General features: G+C 44.4%; 1 protein-coding gene across 1 annotated transcript in view; it reads right to left on the bottom strand.

Annotated features, from left to right (window-relative positions):
- Positions 1 to 19,373, bottom strand: part of LOC119954285 (parathyroid hormone/parathyroid hormone-related peptide receptor-like) — a 197,019-nt gene that overhangs the window by 98,297 nt on the left and 79,349 nt on the right. Inside the window, exon 7 of the mRNA XM_038779379.1 lies at positions 5,210 to 5,393. Coding sequence (XP_038635307.1) covers positions 5,210 to 5,393 — 184 coding nt within the window. The remainder of the gene's footprint in view (positions 1 to 5,209; positions 5,394 to 19,373) is intronic.

Raw genomic sequence — 19,373 nt, 5'->3', positions numbered from 1 at the left:
AAAGACATGACCTTCCCTGCACAAAACCATGCTGCCTATCACTGATAAGTCTATTTTCTTCCAGATGTGAATAGATCCTATCCCTCAGTATCTTCTCCAACAGTTTGCCTACCACTGACGTCAAGCTCACAGGTCTCTAATTCCCTGCTACCCTTCTTAAACAAAGGGACAACATTAGCAATTCTCCAGTCCTCCGGGACCTCCACGCATGCTCAAGGATGCTGCAAAGATATCTGTTCAGGCCCCAGCTATTTCGTCCCTCGCTTCCCTCAAAAGCCTGGGACAGATCCAACTGGACCTGGAGACTTTTCCACCTTAATGCCTTTTAGATAACCCAAAACTTCCGCCTTCCGTATGCTGCCTTGACCTAGAGTATTTAAACATCCATCCCTAACCTCAACATCCGTCATGTCCCTGTCCTTGGTGAATACCGATGCAAAGTACTCATTAAGAACATAGAAAGAACATAGAACATACAGTGCAGAAGGAGGCCATTCGGCCCATCTAGTCTGCACCGACCCACTTAACCCCTCACTTCCACCCTATCCCCATAACCCAATGTCACCCATTTCCTCTGACTCCAAGCATAAATTCCCTCTTTTGTCTTTGAGTGGGCCAATCCTTTCTCTATTTACCCTCTTGCTCCTTATATACGAATAAAAGGCTTTGGGATTTTCCTTAACCCTGTTAGCCAAAGATATTTCATGACCCCTTTTAGCCCTCTTTATTGCGCGTTTGAGATTTGTTCTACTTTCCCGATATTCCTCCAAAGCTTCATCAGTTTTAAGTGGCCTAGATCTTATGTATGCTTCATAGAACATAGAACAGTACAGCACAGAACAGGCCCTTCAGCCCTCGATGTTGTGCCGAGCAATGATCACCCTACTTAAACCCACGTAACCCGTATACCCGTAACCCAACAATCCCCCCATTAACCTTACACTACGGGCAATTTAGCATGGCCAATCCACCTAACCCGCACATCTTTGGACTGTGGGAGGAAACCGAAGCACCCGGAGGAAACCCACGCACACACGGGGAGGACGTGCAGACTCCACACAGACAGTGACCCAGCCGGGAATCGAACCTGGGACCACTGGAGCTGTGAAGCATTGATGCTAACCACCATGCTACCGTGAGGCTCACAATTCCACCCGTCATCCATGGTTCCCTAATCTTGCCATTTCTATCCCTCATTTTCACAGTGACATGTCTGTCCTGCACTCTAATCAACCTTTCCTTAAAAGACTCCTACATTTCAAATGTGGATTTACCCTTAAACAGCTGCTCCCAATCCACATTCCATTGCTCCTGCCGAATTTTGTTATACTCTGCCTTTCCTCAATTTAGCACTCTTCCTTTCGGACCACTCTCATCTTTGTCCATGAGTATTCTAAAACTTACGGAATTGTGATCGCTATTCCCAAAGTAATCACCGACTGAAACTTCAACCACTTGGCCGGGATCATTCTCCAATACCAGGTCCAGTATGGCCCCTTCCCGAGTTGGACTATTTACATAATGCTCTAAAAAACTATCCTGGATGCTCCTCACAAATTCTGCTCCATCTACACCTCCAACACTACACAAATCCCATTCAATGTTGGGGAAGTTAAAATCTCCCATCACAACCACCCTATTGCTCCTACATTTTTCTATAATCTGTCTATATATTTGTACTCTACTTCACGCTCACTTTTGGGAGGCCTGTAGTAAAGTCCCAACAATGTTACTGCACCTTTCCTATTTCTTAGCTCCACCTCTATTGCCTCAGTGCTCGAATCCTCCATCGTGCCCCCCTTAATCACAGCTGTTATATCATCTCTGACCAGTAATGCAACTCCTCCACCCCTTTTACCTCCCTCTCTATCCCTCCTGAAGCATCTATACCCTGGGATATGTAGTTGCCAATCTTGCCATTCCCTCAACCCAGTCTCAATAATACCAATAACATCATATTCCCAGGTACTAATCCAAGCCCTAAATTCATCTGCCTTACCTGCTACACTTCTGGCATTAAAACAAATGCACCTCAGACCACCTGTCACTTTGCGTTCATAATCTCTTCCCTGTCTACTCTTCCCCTTACTTACAATGAGTTTGTTATCTAGTACCTTACTGGCTTTAGTGCTGCCTCTTTACTGACCTCTAACTTCCTAATCTGATTTCCATCCCCCTGCCACATTAGTTTAAAACCTCCCCAACAGTGCTGGCAAAAGCACCCCCGAGGACATTGGTTCCAGTCCTGCCCAGGTGTGACCATCCAATTTATAACGGTCCCACCGCCCCCAGAACCGGTTCCAATGTCCAAAAAATCTGAACCCCTCCGTCCTGCACTATCTCTCAAGCCACGTGTTCATTCTGACTATTCTTGAATTTCTACTCTGTTTCGTGGCACTGGTAGCAATCCTGAGATGACTACCTTTGAAGTCCTACTTATTAAACTTATCTCCTAACTCCCTAAATTCTGACTGTAGGACCTCATCCCGTTTTTTAACTATATCGTTGGTGCCTATATGCACCACGACAACTGGCTGTTCACCTTCCCCTTCAGTATGTCCTGCAGCCGATCTGAGACATCCCTGACCCGTGCACCCGGGAGGCAACATACCATTCGGGAGTCTCGTTTTCAACCACAGAAACACCTGCCTACTCCTCTTACGAATGAATCCCCTGTGACTATAGCCCTGCCAGTCTTTTTCCCGTCCTTCTGTGTAGCAGAGCCAGCCACGGTGCCATGAGCCTGGCTACTACTGCCTTCCCCTGGTGAGTCATCTCCCCCAACAGTATCCAAAATGGTACATCTATTTTGGAGGGAGATGACTGCAGGGGACACCTGCACTGCCTTCCTGCTCTTTGTCTGCCTTTTGGTCACCCATTCCCTATCTCCCTCAGCAATCCTAATCTGCGGTGTGACCAACTTACTGAACGTGCTATCCACGACCTCCTCAGCATCGCGGATGCTCCAAAGTGAGTCCATCTGCAGCTGCAGAGCCGTCATGCGGTCTAACAAGAGCTGCAGCTGGCCACACTTCCCGCACATGAAGGAGCCAGGGGCATCGGCCGCATCCCTGAACTCCCACATTGAGCATGAGGAGCATAACAAGGGACCTTTGCTGTTCGTAGTATATATAAATGATTTGGAGGAAAATGTAACTGGTCTGATTAGTAAGTTTGCAGACGACACACAGGTTGGTGGAATTGCGGATGGCGATGAGGACTGTCAGAGGATACAGCAGGATTTGGATCATTTGGTGACTTGGGCGGAGAGATTGCAGATGGAGTTTAATCCGGACAAATGTGAGGTAATGCATTTTAGAATGTCTAATGCAGGTAGGGAATATACAGTGAATGGTAGAACCCTCAAGAGTATTGAAAGTCAGAGAGATCTAGGTGTACAGGTCCACAGGGCACTGAAAGGGGCAACACAGGTGGAGAAGGTTGCCAAGAAGGCATATGGCATGCTTGCCTTCATTGGCCGAGGCATTGAGTATAAGAATTGGCAAGTCACGTTGCAGCTGTATAGGACCTTAGTTAGGCCACAGATATAAGTTGCGAGGCAGTAGATTTGGAACTGAGATGAGGAGGAACTGTTTCTCGCAGAGGGTGGTGAATTTGTGGAATGCGCTGCCCCATGGTGCGGTGAACTCTGAGTCATTAAATGGTTTCAAGGTGATAAATATATTTCTGATTTAGGAACAGATTAAAAGGGATATAGGGAACAGGTAGGGAGGTGGATTCGAGACTAGGAAGGGATCAGCAATGATCTGATTGAATGGTGGAACAGGCATGAGGAGCTGAATTGCCTACTTCTGCTCTTAATTGCTTCCTACATTCCCCAATAGCAAATAGTGTTTCCTGAATTAGCATCCAGGACTCTAATAACAATGGCTGCATGTTGTGGGGAGACAAATAGGATTTACTAACAACAATCTATTAGGGCAATTAATAATTATTCTTCGGGATTTTGAATCAACATAGTATGCTAAAGCAATAAAAGTCAAGTTTACAAAGATATCAACTAAGGTTGACCTGGCACCTTCTGAAGCAGTCAGCATTAGGTGCAAGCAATGTGTTCCGGTTAATCAGTTTTCAGTGACCTTAATGGCTTGTTCTTAAAATACAACCTACAAATAGTCAGGATAAAGTTGAACAACGTGTTTTCCTAATTCTACCTAAGGACCTGACACATCTATCAGGTCTGGTACCAAGTAGGGAGGTTAGGGAGGAATCCATAGCAAGATGAAGGGTAGATAAAGGTAGATAACACTCACTCTGCCTGGGCACATATACAATTTGTTTAATGTAAAGTTTGAACCAGATAATGGTCAAATGTAAACAATATCTATGCCTAGTAACCGGCACTGTAAAAATGGTACTTGATTTCATACATTGGGCAGATTCAGCTCTGGAAGGTCGTTCTCTGAAGTTGTGCTCTCCCAACCTGTTGGTCAATAAACAATCATTCTGTGCCTGAGATTCTTCCGATTATTTTGTGGAAAAGAAGAAAACCACTGCACTACCTGAAAGCAATTAGTGTCACCCATTTGAGGTGAGGTGTATTAATATGTAAGGTTTCCTGCTGCAGGTGGTCAGGTTTGTACTTGGGGACAGCTCATGTCAGAGATTTAGGCCTGAGTAACTCATGGTCTTCTGATCATTAAAACCACTGAAGATTTTCCCAATTTGCCAACGTTTGCTTCCTAGATTTGGATTTTCAGATCAGCAGCATGGGCACATGAAATGGCCGCCCATATCTGTACAAGTCAAACACACTTTACTCGTTTTTCTAATCCCATGCCATTTTTCTCAGTATGTTAGTCTGCAGTGATGCCCTGTGTTAATTTTTAAAAACTTTTAGAGTACCCAATTCAATTTTTTTTTTCAATTAAGGGGCAATCTAGCACGGCCAATCCACCTACCCGGCACATCTTTAGGTTGTGGGTGTGAGACCCGTTCTGACATGGGGAGAATGTGCAAACTCCACACGAACAGTGACCGGGGCCAGTATCGAACCCAGGTCCTTGGCACTGTGAGACAGCAGTGATAACCACTGCACCACCATGCCACCCAATACCCAGTGTTAATTGATTCACAATTCAATCCCTTAATCGTTGTTTGTAACCTAATGGACTGAGGATGCTATGACTCCTTGATGGAACAAGACTTACATCCAACGTGAAGGATCTCTGTGTGTGGCTGCACTTACAAATTGCTGCTTGTCCTTGGGGAGAGCGGTTACATCACCCATTGAATCTTCAACTCTGAACTCCAGCTCGTCCAGTGTAAATTCTGAATAGACCACAGCATCTTTAACAAAGATACTGACAGCCCGGCACACAAAGGAAGTGAAGAGATGTACATGAATGTAATTCCTGGTACAATGCAGGCGCCTGTATGGAGGATAGAAGCACCACATGATCAAACTCAGTCCAATCTTTAAATACTTTAATATTTAGTTACACAATACAAGCATGCAGCTCCTAACCCAAACATCCACAATTTCAATCTCTGTCTGTTAGAGGGGCAGTTCTCAATAAATGTCCACCACTCGCAATCAAACATAATTCATATCAAGGAATACAAGGAATACAATAAAACTCCAACATCCAATTATGATTCTGGACCAGCCCCCAACAGTTGCTTGGATACAGGACAGACATCCCAGTGTTTAATTTTAATTTTGCAAGACTGTGAGGAAGGATAACTCGCTCCAGGAATGATTTCACACAAAATAGAGATCAGAATAAACTTTATTACTAACACAGTATTAAAATATCATTAACATCACACAAGAAAATAGCTTACAATTACCCCTTAAACAATGTTCATCAATACACTGACACTTAACCTTTAACTGCTATCTTTACTTCTAAGTTCATCTACGGTTTCAAAGTTGCAGGAGTGTACCGGCAGGAAGGAAGGTGGTTTAAAGTGCGTCTACTTCAATGCCAGGAGCATCCGGAATAAGGTGGATGAACTTGCGGCATGGGTTGGTACCTGGGACTTCGATGTTGTGGCCATTTCGGAGACATGGGGCTAAATTCTACGAACCCCCGCAGGGTCGGAGAATCATCTGAGACCGGCGAAAATCCCGCCCCGCCGTGGCCGGAATTCTCTGCCACCCGGGAATTGGCGGACGCAGGAATCACGCCCAGCCGATCGGCGTGCCCTCCGCGCCGATTGGCGAGTCCTCTGCGGCGATTCTCCGGCCCGCGATGGGCTGAAATCCCGCCGCAGAGAGGCCACTCCCACTGCCGTGGTTTCAAACACCTCTGGTGGCAGCGGGATTGGCGGCGCGAGCGGGTCCCTGTGGTCCTGGGGGGGGGAGGGGGGCGCGGGGCGATCAGACCCCGGGGGGTGCCCCCACGGTGGCCAGGCCCGCGATAGGGGCACACCGATCGGCGGGCAGGCCAGAGCTGTGGGGGCACTCTTTTTCTTCTGCCTCCGCCATGGTGGAGGCCGTGGCGGAGGCGGAAGAGAACCCCCCCTACCGCGCATGTGCCGGTGGTGACGTCAGCAGCAGCTGACGTCAGCACCGGCACATGCGTGAACCGGCGAAGGCCTTTCGGCCAGCCCGGACGCCAGGCGGCGAGCGTCAAAGGCTGTTGGCGCCAGTTTTTCCGGCAGTCGGCGTGGCGCCAACTACTCCGGCGCGGGCCTAGCCCCCAAAGGTGCGGAGAATTCCGCACCTTTGGGGAGGCCCGACTCCGGAGTGGTTGGCGCCACTCTGCTACGCCAGGACCCCCCGCCCTGCCGGGTAGGGGAGAATGCCAGCCATGGATACAGCAGGGTGAGGAATCGTTGTTGCAGGTGCCGTGGTTTAGATATTTAGTAAGCTCAGGGAAGGTGGTAAGAGGGGGGGGGGGGGGGGGGGGGGGGGGGGGGGGGGGGGGGGGGGGGAGAGTGGCATTGTTAGTCAAGGACAGTATTATGGTGGAAGAAAGGACGTTTGTTGAGGACTCGGCTACTGAGGTAGTATGGGCTGAGGTTAGAAACAGGAAAGGAGAGGTCACCCTGTTGGGAGATTTCTATAGGCCTCCGAAAAGTTCCAGAGATGGAGAGGAAAGGATTGCAAAGATGATTCTGAATCGGAGCGAAAGTAACAGGGTCATTGTTATGGCGGACTTTAACTTTCCAAATATTGACTGGAAACGCTATAGTTCGAGTACTTTCGATGGGTCCGTTTTGTCCAATCTGTGCAGGAGGGTTTCCTGACGCAGTATGTAAATAGGCCAACGAGAGGTGAGGCCGTATTGGATTTGGTACTGGGGAATGAAACAGGACAGGTGTTAGATTGGGAGGTAGGTGAGCACTTTGGTGATAGTGACCACAATTCGATTACGTTTACTTTAGTGATGGAAAGGGATAGGTATATACTGCAGAGCAAGAGTTATATCTGGGGGAAAGTCAATTATGATGCGATGAGGTAAGACTTAGGATGCATCGGATGGAGAGGAAAACTGCAGGGGATGGGCACAATGGAAATGTGGAGCATGTTCAAGGAACAGCTACTGCGTGTCCTTGATAAGTATGTACATGTCAGGCAGGGAGGAAGTGGTCGAGCGAGGGAACCGTGGTTTACTAAAGCAGTTGAAACACTTGTCAAGAGGAAGAAGGAGGTTTATGTAAAGATGAGACGTGAAGGTTCAGTTAGGGCGCTCGAGAGTTACAAGTTAGCTAGGAAGGATCTAAAGAGAGAGCTAAGAAGAGCGAGGAGGGGACATGAGAAGTCTTTGGCAGGTAGGATCAAGGATAACCCTAAAGCTTTCTATAGATATGTCAGGAATAAAAGAATGACTAGGGTAAGAGTAGGGCCAGTCAAGGACAGTAGTGGGAAGTTGTGCATGGAGTCCGATGAGATAGGAGAGGTGCTAAATGAATATTTTTCGTCAGTATTCACACAGGAAAAAGGCAATGCTGTCGAGGAGAATACTGAGATACAGGCTACTAGACTAGAAGGGCTTGAGGTAAGGAGAAGGTGTTAGCGATTCTGGAAAGTGTTAAAATAGATAAGTCCCCTGGGCTGGATGGGATTTATCCTAGGATTCTCTGGGAAGCTAGGGAGGAGATTGCTGAGCCTTTGGCTTTGATCTTTAAGTCATCTTTGTCTACAGGAATAGTGCCAGAAGACTGGAGGATAGCAAATGTTGTCCCCTTGTTCAAGAAGGGGAGTAGAGATAACCCTGGTAATAAGACCAGTGAGCCTTACTTCTGTTGTGGACAAAGTATTGGAAAGGTTTCTAAGAGATAGGATCTATAATCATCTAGAAAGGAATAATTTGATTAGAGATAGTCAACATGGTTTTGTGAAGGGTAGGTTGTGCCTCACAAACCTTATTGAGTTCTTTGAGAAGGTGACCAAACAGGTGGATGAGAGTAAAGTGGTGTATATGGATTTCAGTAAAGTGTTTGATAAGGTTCCCCATGGTAGGCTATTGCAGAAAATACAGAGGCATGGGATTCAGGGTGATTTAGCAGTTTGGATTAGAAATTGGCTAGCTGGAAGAAGACAGAGGGTTGTGGTTGATAGGAAATGTTCAGACTAGAGTCCAGATACTAGTGGTGTACCACAAGGATCTGTTTTGGGGTCACTGCTGTTTGTCATTTTTATAAATGGCCTGGAGGAGGGCGAAGAAGGATGGGTGAGTAAATTTGCAGATTACAGTAAAGTCAGTGGAGTTGTGAACAGGGCAGAAGGATGTTACAAAGGGACATAGATAAGCTGCAGAGCTGGGCTGACAGGTGGCAAATGGAGTTTAATGCAGAAAAGTGTGAGGTGATTCATTTTCAAAGGAATAACAGAAAGGCAGAGTACTGGGTTAATGGTAAGATTCTTGATGTGTGGATGAGCAGAGAGATCTCGGTGTCCATGTACATAGATCCCTGAAAGTTGCCACCCAGGTTGAGAGGGTTGTTAAGAAGGCATACGGTGTGTTAGCTTTTATTGGTAGAGGAATTGAGTTTCGGAGCCATGAGGTCATGTTGCAGTTGTACAAAATTCTGACCGGGATCATTCCGAGCAGTCAGACTGTGGAAGTGCTGAAATTGTGAAAGTACTGACACTGCGAATATAGTCAGACAGCGAATGTGCTGAAACTGCGAATGTGTTGAAACTGTGAATATAGTGAGACTGTGAAAGTAGTTAGATTGTGAATGTGCTGAGACTGTGAATGTAGTGAGACTGTGAATGTAGTGAGACTGTGAATGTAGTGAGACAGTGAATGTAATGAAACTGACTGTGCTGAGACTGTGAAGGTAGTGAATGCAGTGAGACTGTGAATATAGTGAGACTGTGAATGTAGAGAGACTGTGAATGTAGTGAGACTGTGAATGCAGTGAGACTGTGAATGCAGTGAGACTGTGAATATAGTGAGACTGTGAATGCAGTGAGACTGTGAATATAGTGAGACAGTGAATGTAGAGAGACTGTGAACGTAGTGAGACAGTGAATGTAGTGAGACTGTGAATGTAGTGAGACAGTGAATGTAGAGAGACTGTGAATGTAGAGAGACTGTGAATGTAGTGAGACTGTGAATGTAGTGAGACAGTGAATGTAGAGAGACTGTGAATGTAGTGAAACCGTGAATGTAGTGAGACTGTGAATGTAGAGAGACTGTGAATGTAGTGAGACTGTGAATGCAGTGAGACAGTGAATGTAGAGAGACTGTGAATGTAGTGAGACTGTGAATGTAGTGAGACAGTGAATGTAGAGAGACTGTGAATGTAGTGAGACTGTGAATGTAATGAAACTGACTGTGCTGAGACTGTGAAGGTAGTGAATGCAGTGAGACTGTGAATATAGTGAGACAGTGAATGTAGTGAGACAGTGAATGTAGAGAGACTGTGAATGTAGTGAGACTGTGAATGTAGTGAGACAGTGAATGTAGAGAGACTGTGAATGTAGTGAGACTGTGAATGTAGTGAGACTGTGAATGTAGTGAGACTGTGAATGTAGTGAGACAGTGAATGTAGAGAGACTGTGAATGTAGTGAGACTGTGAATGTAGTGAGACTGTGAATGTAGTGAGACAGTGAATGTAGAGAGACTGTGAATGTAGTGAGACTGTGAATGTAGTGAGACTGTGAATGTAGTGAGACTGTGAATGTAGAGAGACTGTGAATGTAGTGAGACTGTGAATGTAGTGAGACTGTGAATCTTGTAAGACTGTGCACGTAGAGAGACTGTGAATGTAGTGAGACTGTGAATGTAGTGAGATTGTGAATGTGCTGAGACTGTGAATGTGCTGAGACTGTGAATGTAGTGAGACTGTGAATGTAGTGAGACTGAGACTGTGAATGTGCTGAGACTGAGAATGTAGTGAGACGGTGAATGTAGTGAGACTGTGAATGTAGTGAGACAGTGAATGTAGAGAGACTGTGAATGTAGTGAGACTGTGAATGTAGTGAGACTGTGAATGTAGTGAGACTGTGAATGTAGAGAGACTGTGAATGTAGTGAGACTGTGAATGTAGTGAGACTGTGAATCTTGTAAGACTGTGCACGTAGAGAGGCTGTGAATGTAGTGAGACTGTGAATGTAGTGAGATTGTGAATGTAGTGAGACTGAGACTGTGAATGTGCTGAGACTGAGAATGTAGTGAGACTGTGAATGTAGTGAGATTGTGAATGTAGTGAGACTGTGAATGTAGTGAGACTGGGAATGTAGTGAGACTGTGAATGTAGTGAGACTGTGAATGTAGTGAGACTGTGAATATAGTGAGACTGGGAATGTAGTGAGACTGTGAATGTAGTGAGACAGTGAATGTAGTGAGACTGGGAATGTAGTGAGACTGTGAATATAGTGAGACTGGGAATGTAGTGAGACTGTGAATGTAGTGAGACTGTGAATGTAGTGAGACTGTGAATGTAGTGAGACAGTGAATGTAGAGAGACTGTGAATGTAGTGAGACTGTGAATGTAGTGAGACTGTGAATGTAGTGAGACTGTGAATGTAGAGAGACTGTGAATGTAGTGAGACTGTGAATGTAGTGAGACTGTGAATCTTGTAAGACTGTGCACGTAGAGAGACTGTGAATGTAGTGAGACTGTGAATGTAGTGAGATTGTGAATGTAATGAAACTGACTGTGCTGAGACTGTGAATGTAGTGAGACTGTGAATGTGGAGAGACTGTGAATGTGGAGAAACTGTGAATGTGGAGAGACTGTGAATGTGGAGAGACCGTGAATGTAGTGAGACAGTGAATGTGGAGAGACTGTGAATGTGGAGAGACTGTGAATGTGGAGAAACTGTGAATGTGGAGAGACTGTGAATGTGGAGAGACTGTGAATGTGGAGGGACTGTGAATGTGGAGAAACTGTGAATGTGGAGAGACTGTGTAGGTAGCGACACTGTGAAGGTAGTGAGACTGTGAATGTGCTGAGACTGTGAATGTAGTAAGACTGTGAATGTAGTGAGACTGTGAATGTAGTGAGACAGTGAATGTAGAGAGACTGTGAATGTAGTGAGACTGTGAATGTAGTGAGACAGTGAATGTAGAGAGACTGTGAATGTAGTGAGACTGTGAATGTAGTGAGACTGTGAATGTAGTGAGACTGTGAATGTAGTGAGACTGTGAATGTAATGAAACTGACTGTGCTGAGACTGTGAAGGTAGTGAATGCAGTGAGACTGTGAATATAGTGAGACAGTGAATGTAGAGAGACTGTGAATGTAGTGAGACAGTGAATGTAGAGAGACTGTGAATGTAGTGAGACTGTGAATGTAGTGAGACAGTGAATGTAGAGAGACTGTGAATGTAGTGAGACTGTGAATGTAGTGAGACTGTGAATGTAGTGAGACTGTGAATGTAGAGAGACTGTGAATGTAGTGAGACTGTGAATGTAGTGAGACTGTGAATCTTGTAAGACTGTGCACGTAGAGAGACTGTGAATGTAGTGAGACTGTGAATGTAGTGAGATTGTGAATGTGCTGAGACTGTGAATGTGCTGAGACTGTGAATGTAGTGAGACTGTGAATGTAGTGAGACTGTGAATGTAGTGAGACTGAGACTGTGAATGTGCTGAGACTGAGAATGTAGTGAGACTGTGAATGTAGTGAGATTGTGAATGTAATGAAACTGACTGTGCTGAGACTGTGAAGGTAGTGAATGCAGTGAGACTGTGAATATAGTGAGACTGGGAATGTAGTGAGACTGTGAATGTAGTGAGACTGTGAATGTAGTGAGACAGTGAATGTAGAGAGACTGTGAATGTAGTGAGACTGTGAATGTAGTGAGACTGTGAATCTTGTAAGACTGTGCACGTAGAGAGACTGTGAATGTAGTGAGACTGTGAATGTAGTGAGACTGTGAATGTAGTGAGACTGTGAATGTAGTGAGATTGTGAATGTAATGAAACTGACTGTGCTGAGACTGTGAAGGTAGTGAGACTGAGACTGTGAATGTGCTGAGACTGAGAATGTAGTGAGACTGTGAATGTAGTGAGACTGTGAATGTAGTGAGACTGTGAATGTAGTGAGACTGTGAATGCAGTGAGACTGTGAATGTGGAGAGACTGTGAATGTGGAGAAACTGTGAATGTGGAGAGACTGTGAATGTGGAGAGACTGTGAATGTGGAGAGACTGTGAATGTGGAGAGACTGTGAATGTGGAGAGACTGTGAATGTGGAGAGACTGTGAATGTGGAGAGACCGTGAATGTAGTGAGACAGTGAATGTGGAGAGACTGTGAATGTGGAGAGACTGTGAATGTGGAGAAACTGTGAATGTGGAGAGACTGTGAAGGTAGCGACACTGTGAATGTAGTGAGACTGTGAATGTAGAGAGACTGTGAATGTAGAGAGACTGTGAATGTAGAGACTGTGAATGTAGTGAGACTGTGAATGTAGAGAGACTGTGAATGTAGAGACTGTGAATGTAGTGAGACTGTGAATGTAGAGAGACTGTGAATGTAGAGAGACTGTGAATGTAGAGACTGTGAATGTAGTGAGACTGTGAATGTAGAGAGACTGTGAATGTAGAGAGACTGTGAATGTGGAGAGACTGTGAATGTGGAGAAACTGTGAATGTGGAGAGACTGTGAATGTGGAGAGACCGTGAATGTAGTGAGACAGTGAATGTGGAGAGACTGTGAATGTGGAGAGACTGTGAATGTGGAGAAACTGTGAATGTGGAGAGACTGTGAATGTGGAGAGACTGTGAATGTGGAGGGACTGTGAATGTGGAGAAACTGTGAATGTGGAGAGACTGTGTAGGTAGCGACACTGTGAAGGTAGTGAGACTGTGAATGTGCTGAGACTGTGAATGTAGTAAGACTGTGAATGTAGTGAGACTGTGAATGTAGTGAGACAGTGAATGTAGAGAGACTGTGAATATAGTGAGACTGTGAATGTAGTGAGACAGTGAATGTAGAGAGACTGTGAATGTAGTGAGACTGTGAATGTAGTGAGACAGTGAATGTAGAGAGACTGTGAATGTAGTGAGACTGTGAATGTAGTGAGACTGTGAATGTAGTGAGACTGTGAATGTAGAGAGACTGTGAATGTAGTGAGACTGTGAATGTAGTGAGACTGTGAATCTTGTAAGACTGTGCACGTAGAGAGACTGTGAATGTAGTGAGACTGTGAATGTAGTGAGATTGTGAATGTGCTGAGACTGTGAATGTGCTGAGACTGTGAATGTAGTGAGACTGTGAATGTAGTGAGACTGTGAATGTAGTGAGACTGAGACTGTGAATGTGCTGAGACTGAGAATGTAGTGAGACTGTGAATGTAGTGAGACTGTGAATGTAGTGAGATTGTGAATGTAATGAAACTGACTGTGCTGAGACTGTGAAGGTAGTGAATGCAGTGAGACTGTGAATATAGTGAGACTGGGAATGTAGTGAGACTGTGAATGTAGTGAGACTGTGAATGTAGTGAGACTGTGAATGTAGTGAGATTGTGAATGTAATGAAACTGACTGTGCTGAGACTGTGAAGGTAGTGAATGCAGTGAGACTGTGAATATAGTGAGACTGGGAATGTAGTGAGACTGTGAATGTAGTGAGACTGTGAATGTAGTGAGACAGTGAATGTAGAGAGACTGTGAATGTAGTGAGACTGTGAATGTAGTGAGACTGTGAATCTTGTAAGACTGTGCACGTAGAGAGACTGTGAATGTAGTGAGACTGTGAATGTAGTGAGACTGTGAATGTAGTGAGACTGTGAATGTAGTGAGACTGTGAATGTAGTGAGACTGTGAATGCAGTGAGACTGTGAATGTGGAGAGACTGTGAATGTGGAGAAACTGTGAATGTGGAGAGACTGTGAATGTGGAGAGACTGTGAATGTGGAGAGACTGTGAATGTGGAGAGACTGTGAATGTGGAGAGACTGTGAATGTGGAGAGACTGTGAATGTGGAGAGACCGTGAATGTAGTGAGACAGTGAATGTGGAGAGACTGTGAATGTGGAGAGACTGTGAATGTGGAGAAACTGTGAATGTGGAGAGACTGTGAAGGTAGCGACACTGTGAATGTAGTGAGACTGTGAATGTAGAGAGACTGTGAATGTAGAGAGACTGTGAATGTAGAGACTGTGAATGTAGTGAGACTGTGAATGTAGAGAGACTGTGAATGTAGAGACTGTGAATGTAGTGAGACTGTGAATGTAGAGAGACTGTGAATGTAGAGAGACTGTGAATGTAGAGACTGTGAATGTAGTGAGACTGTGAATGTAGAGAGACTGTGAATGTAGAGAGACTGTGAATGTAGAGACTGTGAATGTAGTGAGACTGTGAATGCAGTGAGACTGTGAATATAGTGAGACTGTGAATGTAGTGAGACAGTGAATGTGGAGAGACTGTGAATGTGGAGAGACTGTGAATGTGGAGAGACTGTGAATGTGGAGAGACTGTGAATGTGGAGAGACTGTGAAGGTAGCGACACTGTGAATGTAGTGAGACTGTGAATGTAGTGAGACTGTGAATGTAGTAAGACTGAGAATGTAGTGAGACTGTGAATGTAGTGAGACTGAATGTAGTGAGACTGTGAATGTAGAGAGACTGTGAATGTAGAGACTGTGAATGTAGTGAGACTGTGAATGTAGTGAGACTGTGAATGTAGTGAGACTGTGAATTTAGTGAGACTGTGAATGTTGTGAGACTGTGAACGTAGTGAGACTGTGAATGTAGAGAGACTGTGAATGTAGTGAGACTGTGAATTTAGTGAGACTGTGAATGTTGTGAGACTGTGAATGTACTGAGACTGTGAATTGAGTGAGACTGTGAATGTTGTGAGACTGTGAACGTCGTGAGACTGTGAATGTAGTGAGACTGTGAATGCAGTGAAACTGTGAATGCAGTGAGACTGTGAATGTTGTGAGACTGTGAATGTCGTGAGACTGTGAATGTAGTGAGACTGTGAATGCAGTGAAACTGTGAATGCAGTGAGACTGTGAATGTAGTGAGACTGTGAATGTAGTGAGACTGTGAATGTAGTGAGACTGTGAATGTAGTGAGACTGTGAATGTAGTGAGACTGTGAATGTTGTGAGACTGTGAATGTCGTGAGACTGTGAATGTAGTGAGACTGTGAATGCAGTGAAACTGTGAATGTAGTGAGACTGTGAATGTAGTGAGACTGTGAAAGTGCTGAGATTGGGAATGTGCTGAGACTGTAAATGTGCTGAGACTGTGAATGTAGTGAGACTGTGAATGTAGTGAGACTGTAAGTGTAGTGAGACTGTGAATGTAGTGAGACTGTGAATGTAGTGAGACTGTGAATGTAGTGAGACTGTGAATGTAGTGAGACTCTGAATGTACTGAGACTGTGAATGTAGTGACACTGTGAATGTGCTGAGACTGTAAATGTGCTGAGACTGTGAATGTAGTGAGACTGTGAAAGTGCTGAGATTGAGAATGTGCTGAGACTGTAAATGTGCTGAGACTGTGAATGTAGTGAGACTGTCAATGTGTTCACACAGTGATTGTAGTGAGACTGTGAATGTAGTGAGACTGTGAATGTAGTGAGACAGTGAATGTGCTGAGACTGTGAATGTACTGAGACTGTGAATGTAGTGAGACTGTAAATGTAGTGAGACTGTAAGTGTAGTGAGACTGTGAATGTAGTGAGACTGTGAATGTAGTGAGACAGTGAATGTAGTGAGACTGTGAATGTAGTGAGACTGTGAATGTAGTGAGACTGTGAATGTAGTGAGACTGTGAATGTAGTGAGACTGTGAATGTAGTGAGACAGTGAATGTAGTGAGACTGTGAATGCAGTGAGACTGTGAATGTAGTGAGACTGTGAATGTAGTGAGACAGTGAATGTAGTGAGACTCTGAATGTACTGAGACTGTGAATGTAGTGAGACTGTGAATGTAGTGAGACTGTGAATGCCGTGAGACTGTGAATGTAGTGAGACTGTGAATGTAGTGAGACAGTGAATGTAGAGAGACTGTGAATGTAGTGAGACTGTGAATGTAGTGAGACTGTAAATGTAGTGAGACTGTGAATGTAGTGAGACTGTGAATGCAGTGAGACTGTGAATGTAGTGAGACTGTGAATGTAGTAAGACAGTGAATGTAGTGAGACTGTGAATGTAGTGAGACTGTGAATGTAGTGAGACTGTAAATGTAGTGAGACTGTGAATGTAGTGAGACTGTGAATGCAGTGAGACTGTGAATGTAGTGAGACTGTGAATGTAGTAAGACAGTGAATGTAGTGAGACTGTGAATGTAGTGAGACTGTGAATGCAGTGAGACTGTGAATGTAGTGAGACTGTGAATGTAGTGAGACTCTGAATGTACTGAGACTGTGAAAGTACTGAGACTGTGAATGTAGTGAGACTGTAAATGTAGTGAGACTGTGAATGCAGTGAGACTCTGAATGTAGTGAGACTGTGAATGTAGTGAGACAGTGAATGTAGTGAGACTGTAAATGTAGTGAGACAGTGAATGTAGTGAGACTGTAAATGTAGTGAGACAGTGAATGTAGTGAGACTGTAAATGTAGTGAGACTGTAAATGTAGTGAGACAGTGAATGTAGTGAGACTCTGAATGTACTGAGACTGTGAATGTAGTGAGACTGTGAATGTAGTGAGACTGTGAATGTAGTGAGACTGTGAATGTGCTGAGACTGTAAATGTGCTGAGACTGTGAATGTAGTGAGACTGTGAAAGTGCTGAGATTGAGAATGTACTGAGACTGTGAATGTAGTGAGACTGTGAATGTAGTGAGACTGTGAATGTAGTGAGACTGTGAATGTAGTGAGACTGTGAATGCAGTGAGACTGTGAATGTAGTGAGACTGTAAATGTAGTGAGACTGTAAATGTAGTGAGACTGTGAATGTAGTGAGACTGTGAATGCAGTGAGACTGTGAATGTAGTGAGACTGTAAATGTAGTGAGACTGTAAATGTAGTGAGACTGTGAATGTAGTGAGACTGTGAATGTAGCGAGACTGTGAATATAGCGAGACTGTGAATGTAGTGAGACTGTAAATGTAGTGAGACTGTAAATGTAGTGAGACTGTGAATGTAGTGAGACTGTGAATGTAGTGAGACTCTGAATGTAGTGAGACTGTGAATGTAGTGAGACAGTGAATGTAGTGAGACTGTGAATGTAGTGAGACTGTGAATGTAGTGAGACAGTGAATGTAGTGAGACTGTAAATGTAGTGAGACAGTGAATGTAGTGAGACTGTGAATGTAGTGAGACTGTGAATGTAGTGAGACAGTGAATGCAGTGAGACTGTAAATGTAGTGAGACAGTGAATGTAGTGAGATAGTGAATGTAGTGAGACTGTAAATGTAGTGAGACTGTGAATGTAGTGAGACTGTGAATGTAGTAAGACAGTGAATGTAGTGAGACTGTGAATGTAGTGAGACTGTGAATGTAGTAAGACAGTGAATGTAGTGAGACTGTGAATGTAGTGAGACTGTGAATGTAGTGAGACAGTGAATGTAGTGAGACTGTAAATGTAGTGAGACTGTGAATGTAGAGAGACTGTAAATGTAGTGAGACTGTAAATGTAGTGAGACTGTGAATGTAGTGAGACTGTGAATGTAGTGAGACTGTAAATGTAGTGAGACTGTGAATGTAGTGAGACTGTAAATGTAGTGAGACAGTGAATGTAGTGAGACTGTAAATGTAGTGAGACAGTGAATGTAGTGAGACTGTAAATGTAGTGAGACAGTGAATGTAGAGAGACTGTAAATGTAGTGAGACTGTAAATGTAGTGAGACTGTGAATGTAGTGAGACTGTGAATGTAGTGAGACAGTGAATGTAGTGAGACTGTAAATGTAGTGAGACAGTGAATGTAGTGAGACTGTAAATGTAGTGAGACAGTGAATGTAGTGAGACTGTAAATGTAGTGAGACAGTGAATGTAGAGAGACTGTAAATGTAGTGAGACTGTAAATGTAGTGAGACTGTGAATGTAGTGAGACTGTGAATGTAGTGAGACTGTGAATGTAGTGTGACTGTGAATGTAGTGAGACTGTAAATGTAGTGAGACTGTGAATGTAGTGAGACTCTGAATGTAGTGAGACAGTGAATGTAGTGAGACTCTGAATGTACTGAGACTGTGAAAGTACTGAGACTGTGAATGTAGTGAGACTGTGAATGTACTGAGACTGTAAATGTAGTGAGACTGTGAATGCAGTGAGACTGTGAATGTAGAGAGACTGTGAATGTAGTGAGACTGTAAATGTAGTGAGGCTGTGAATGTAGTGAGGCTGTCAATGTACTGAGACTGTGAATGTAGTGAGACTGTAAATGTAGTGAGACTGTAAATGTGCTGAGACTGTGAATATAGTGAGACTGTGAATGTAGTGTGACTGTGAATATAGTGAGACTGTGAATGTAGTGAGACTGAAAGTGCTGAGAATATGAATGTACTGAGACTGTGAATGCAGTGAGACTGTGAATGTAGTGAGACTGTGAATGTAGTGAGACTGTGAATGTAGTGAGAGGTATGGACAGGGTGGATAGCAACAAGCTTTTTCCGAGAGTGGGGGTCTGAATTAGAGGGGGTCACGATTTCAAGGTGAGAGGGGGAAAGTTTAAGGGAGATGTGCATGCAAAGCTTTTTACGTAGACGGTGGTGGGTGCCTGGAACGCTTTGCCAGCGGAGTTGGTAGAGGCGGGCACGATAGCATCATTTAAGATGCATCTAGACAGATATATAAACGGGCGGTGAACAGAGGGAAGTAGATCCTTGGAAAATAGGCGACAGGTTTAGATAAAGGATCTGGATCGGCGCAGGTTGGGAGGGCCGAAGGGTCAGTTCCTGTGCTGTAATTTCCTTTGTTCTTTGTTATGGCCCCAGCTATTTCATCCCTCGCTTCCCTCAGTAACCTGGGATAGATCCCATCCGGACCTGGGGACTTTTCCACCTTGACTCCTTTTAGCATACCCAAAACTTCCCGCTTCCTTATGC

The sequence above is a fragment of the Scyliorhinus canicula genome, chromosome 19, assembly GCF_902713615.1.
Source record: "Scyliorhinus canicula chromosome 19, sScyCan1.1, whole genome shotgun sequence".
Lineage (NCBI taxonomy): Eukaryota > Metazoa > Chordata > Chondrichthyes > Carcharhiniformes > Scyliorhinidae > Scyliorhinus > Scyliorhinus canicula.
The sequence above is the reverse complement of the archived record's forward strand: the minus strand, read 5'-3'. Positions and strand labels throughout refer to the sequence as shown.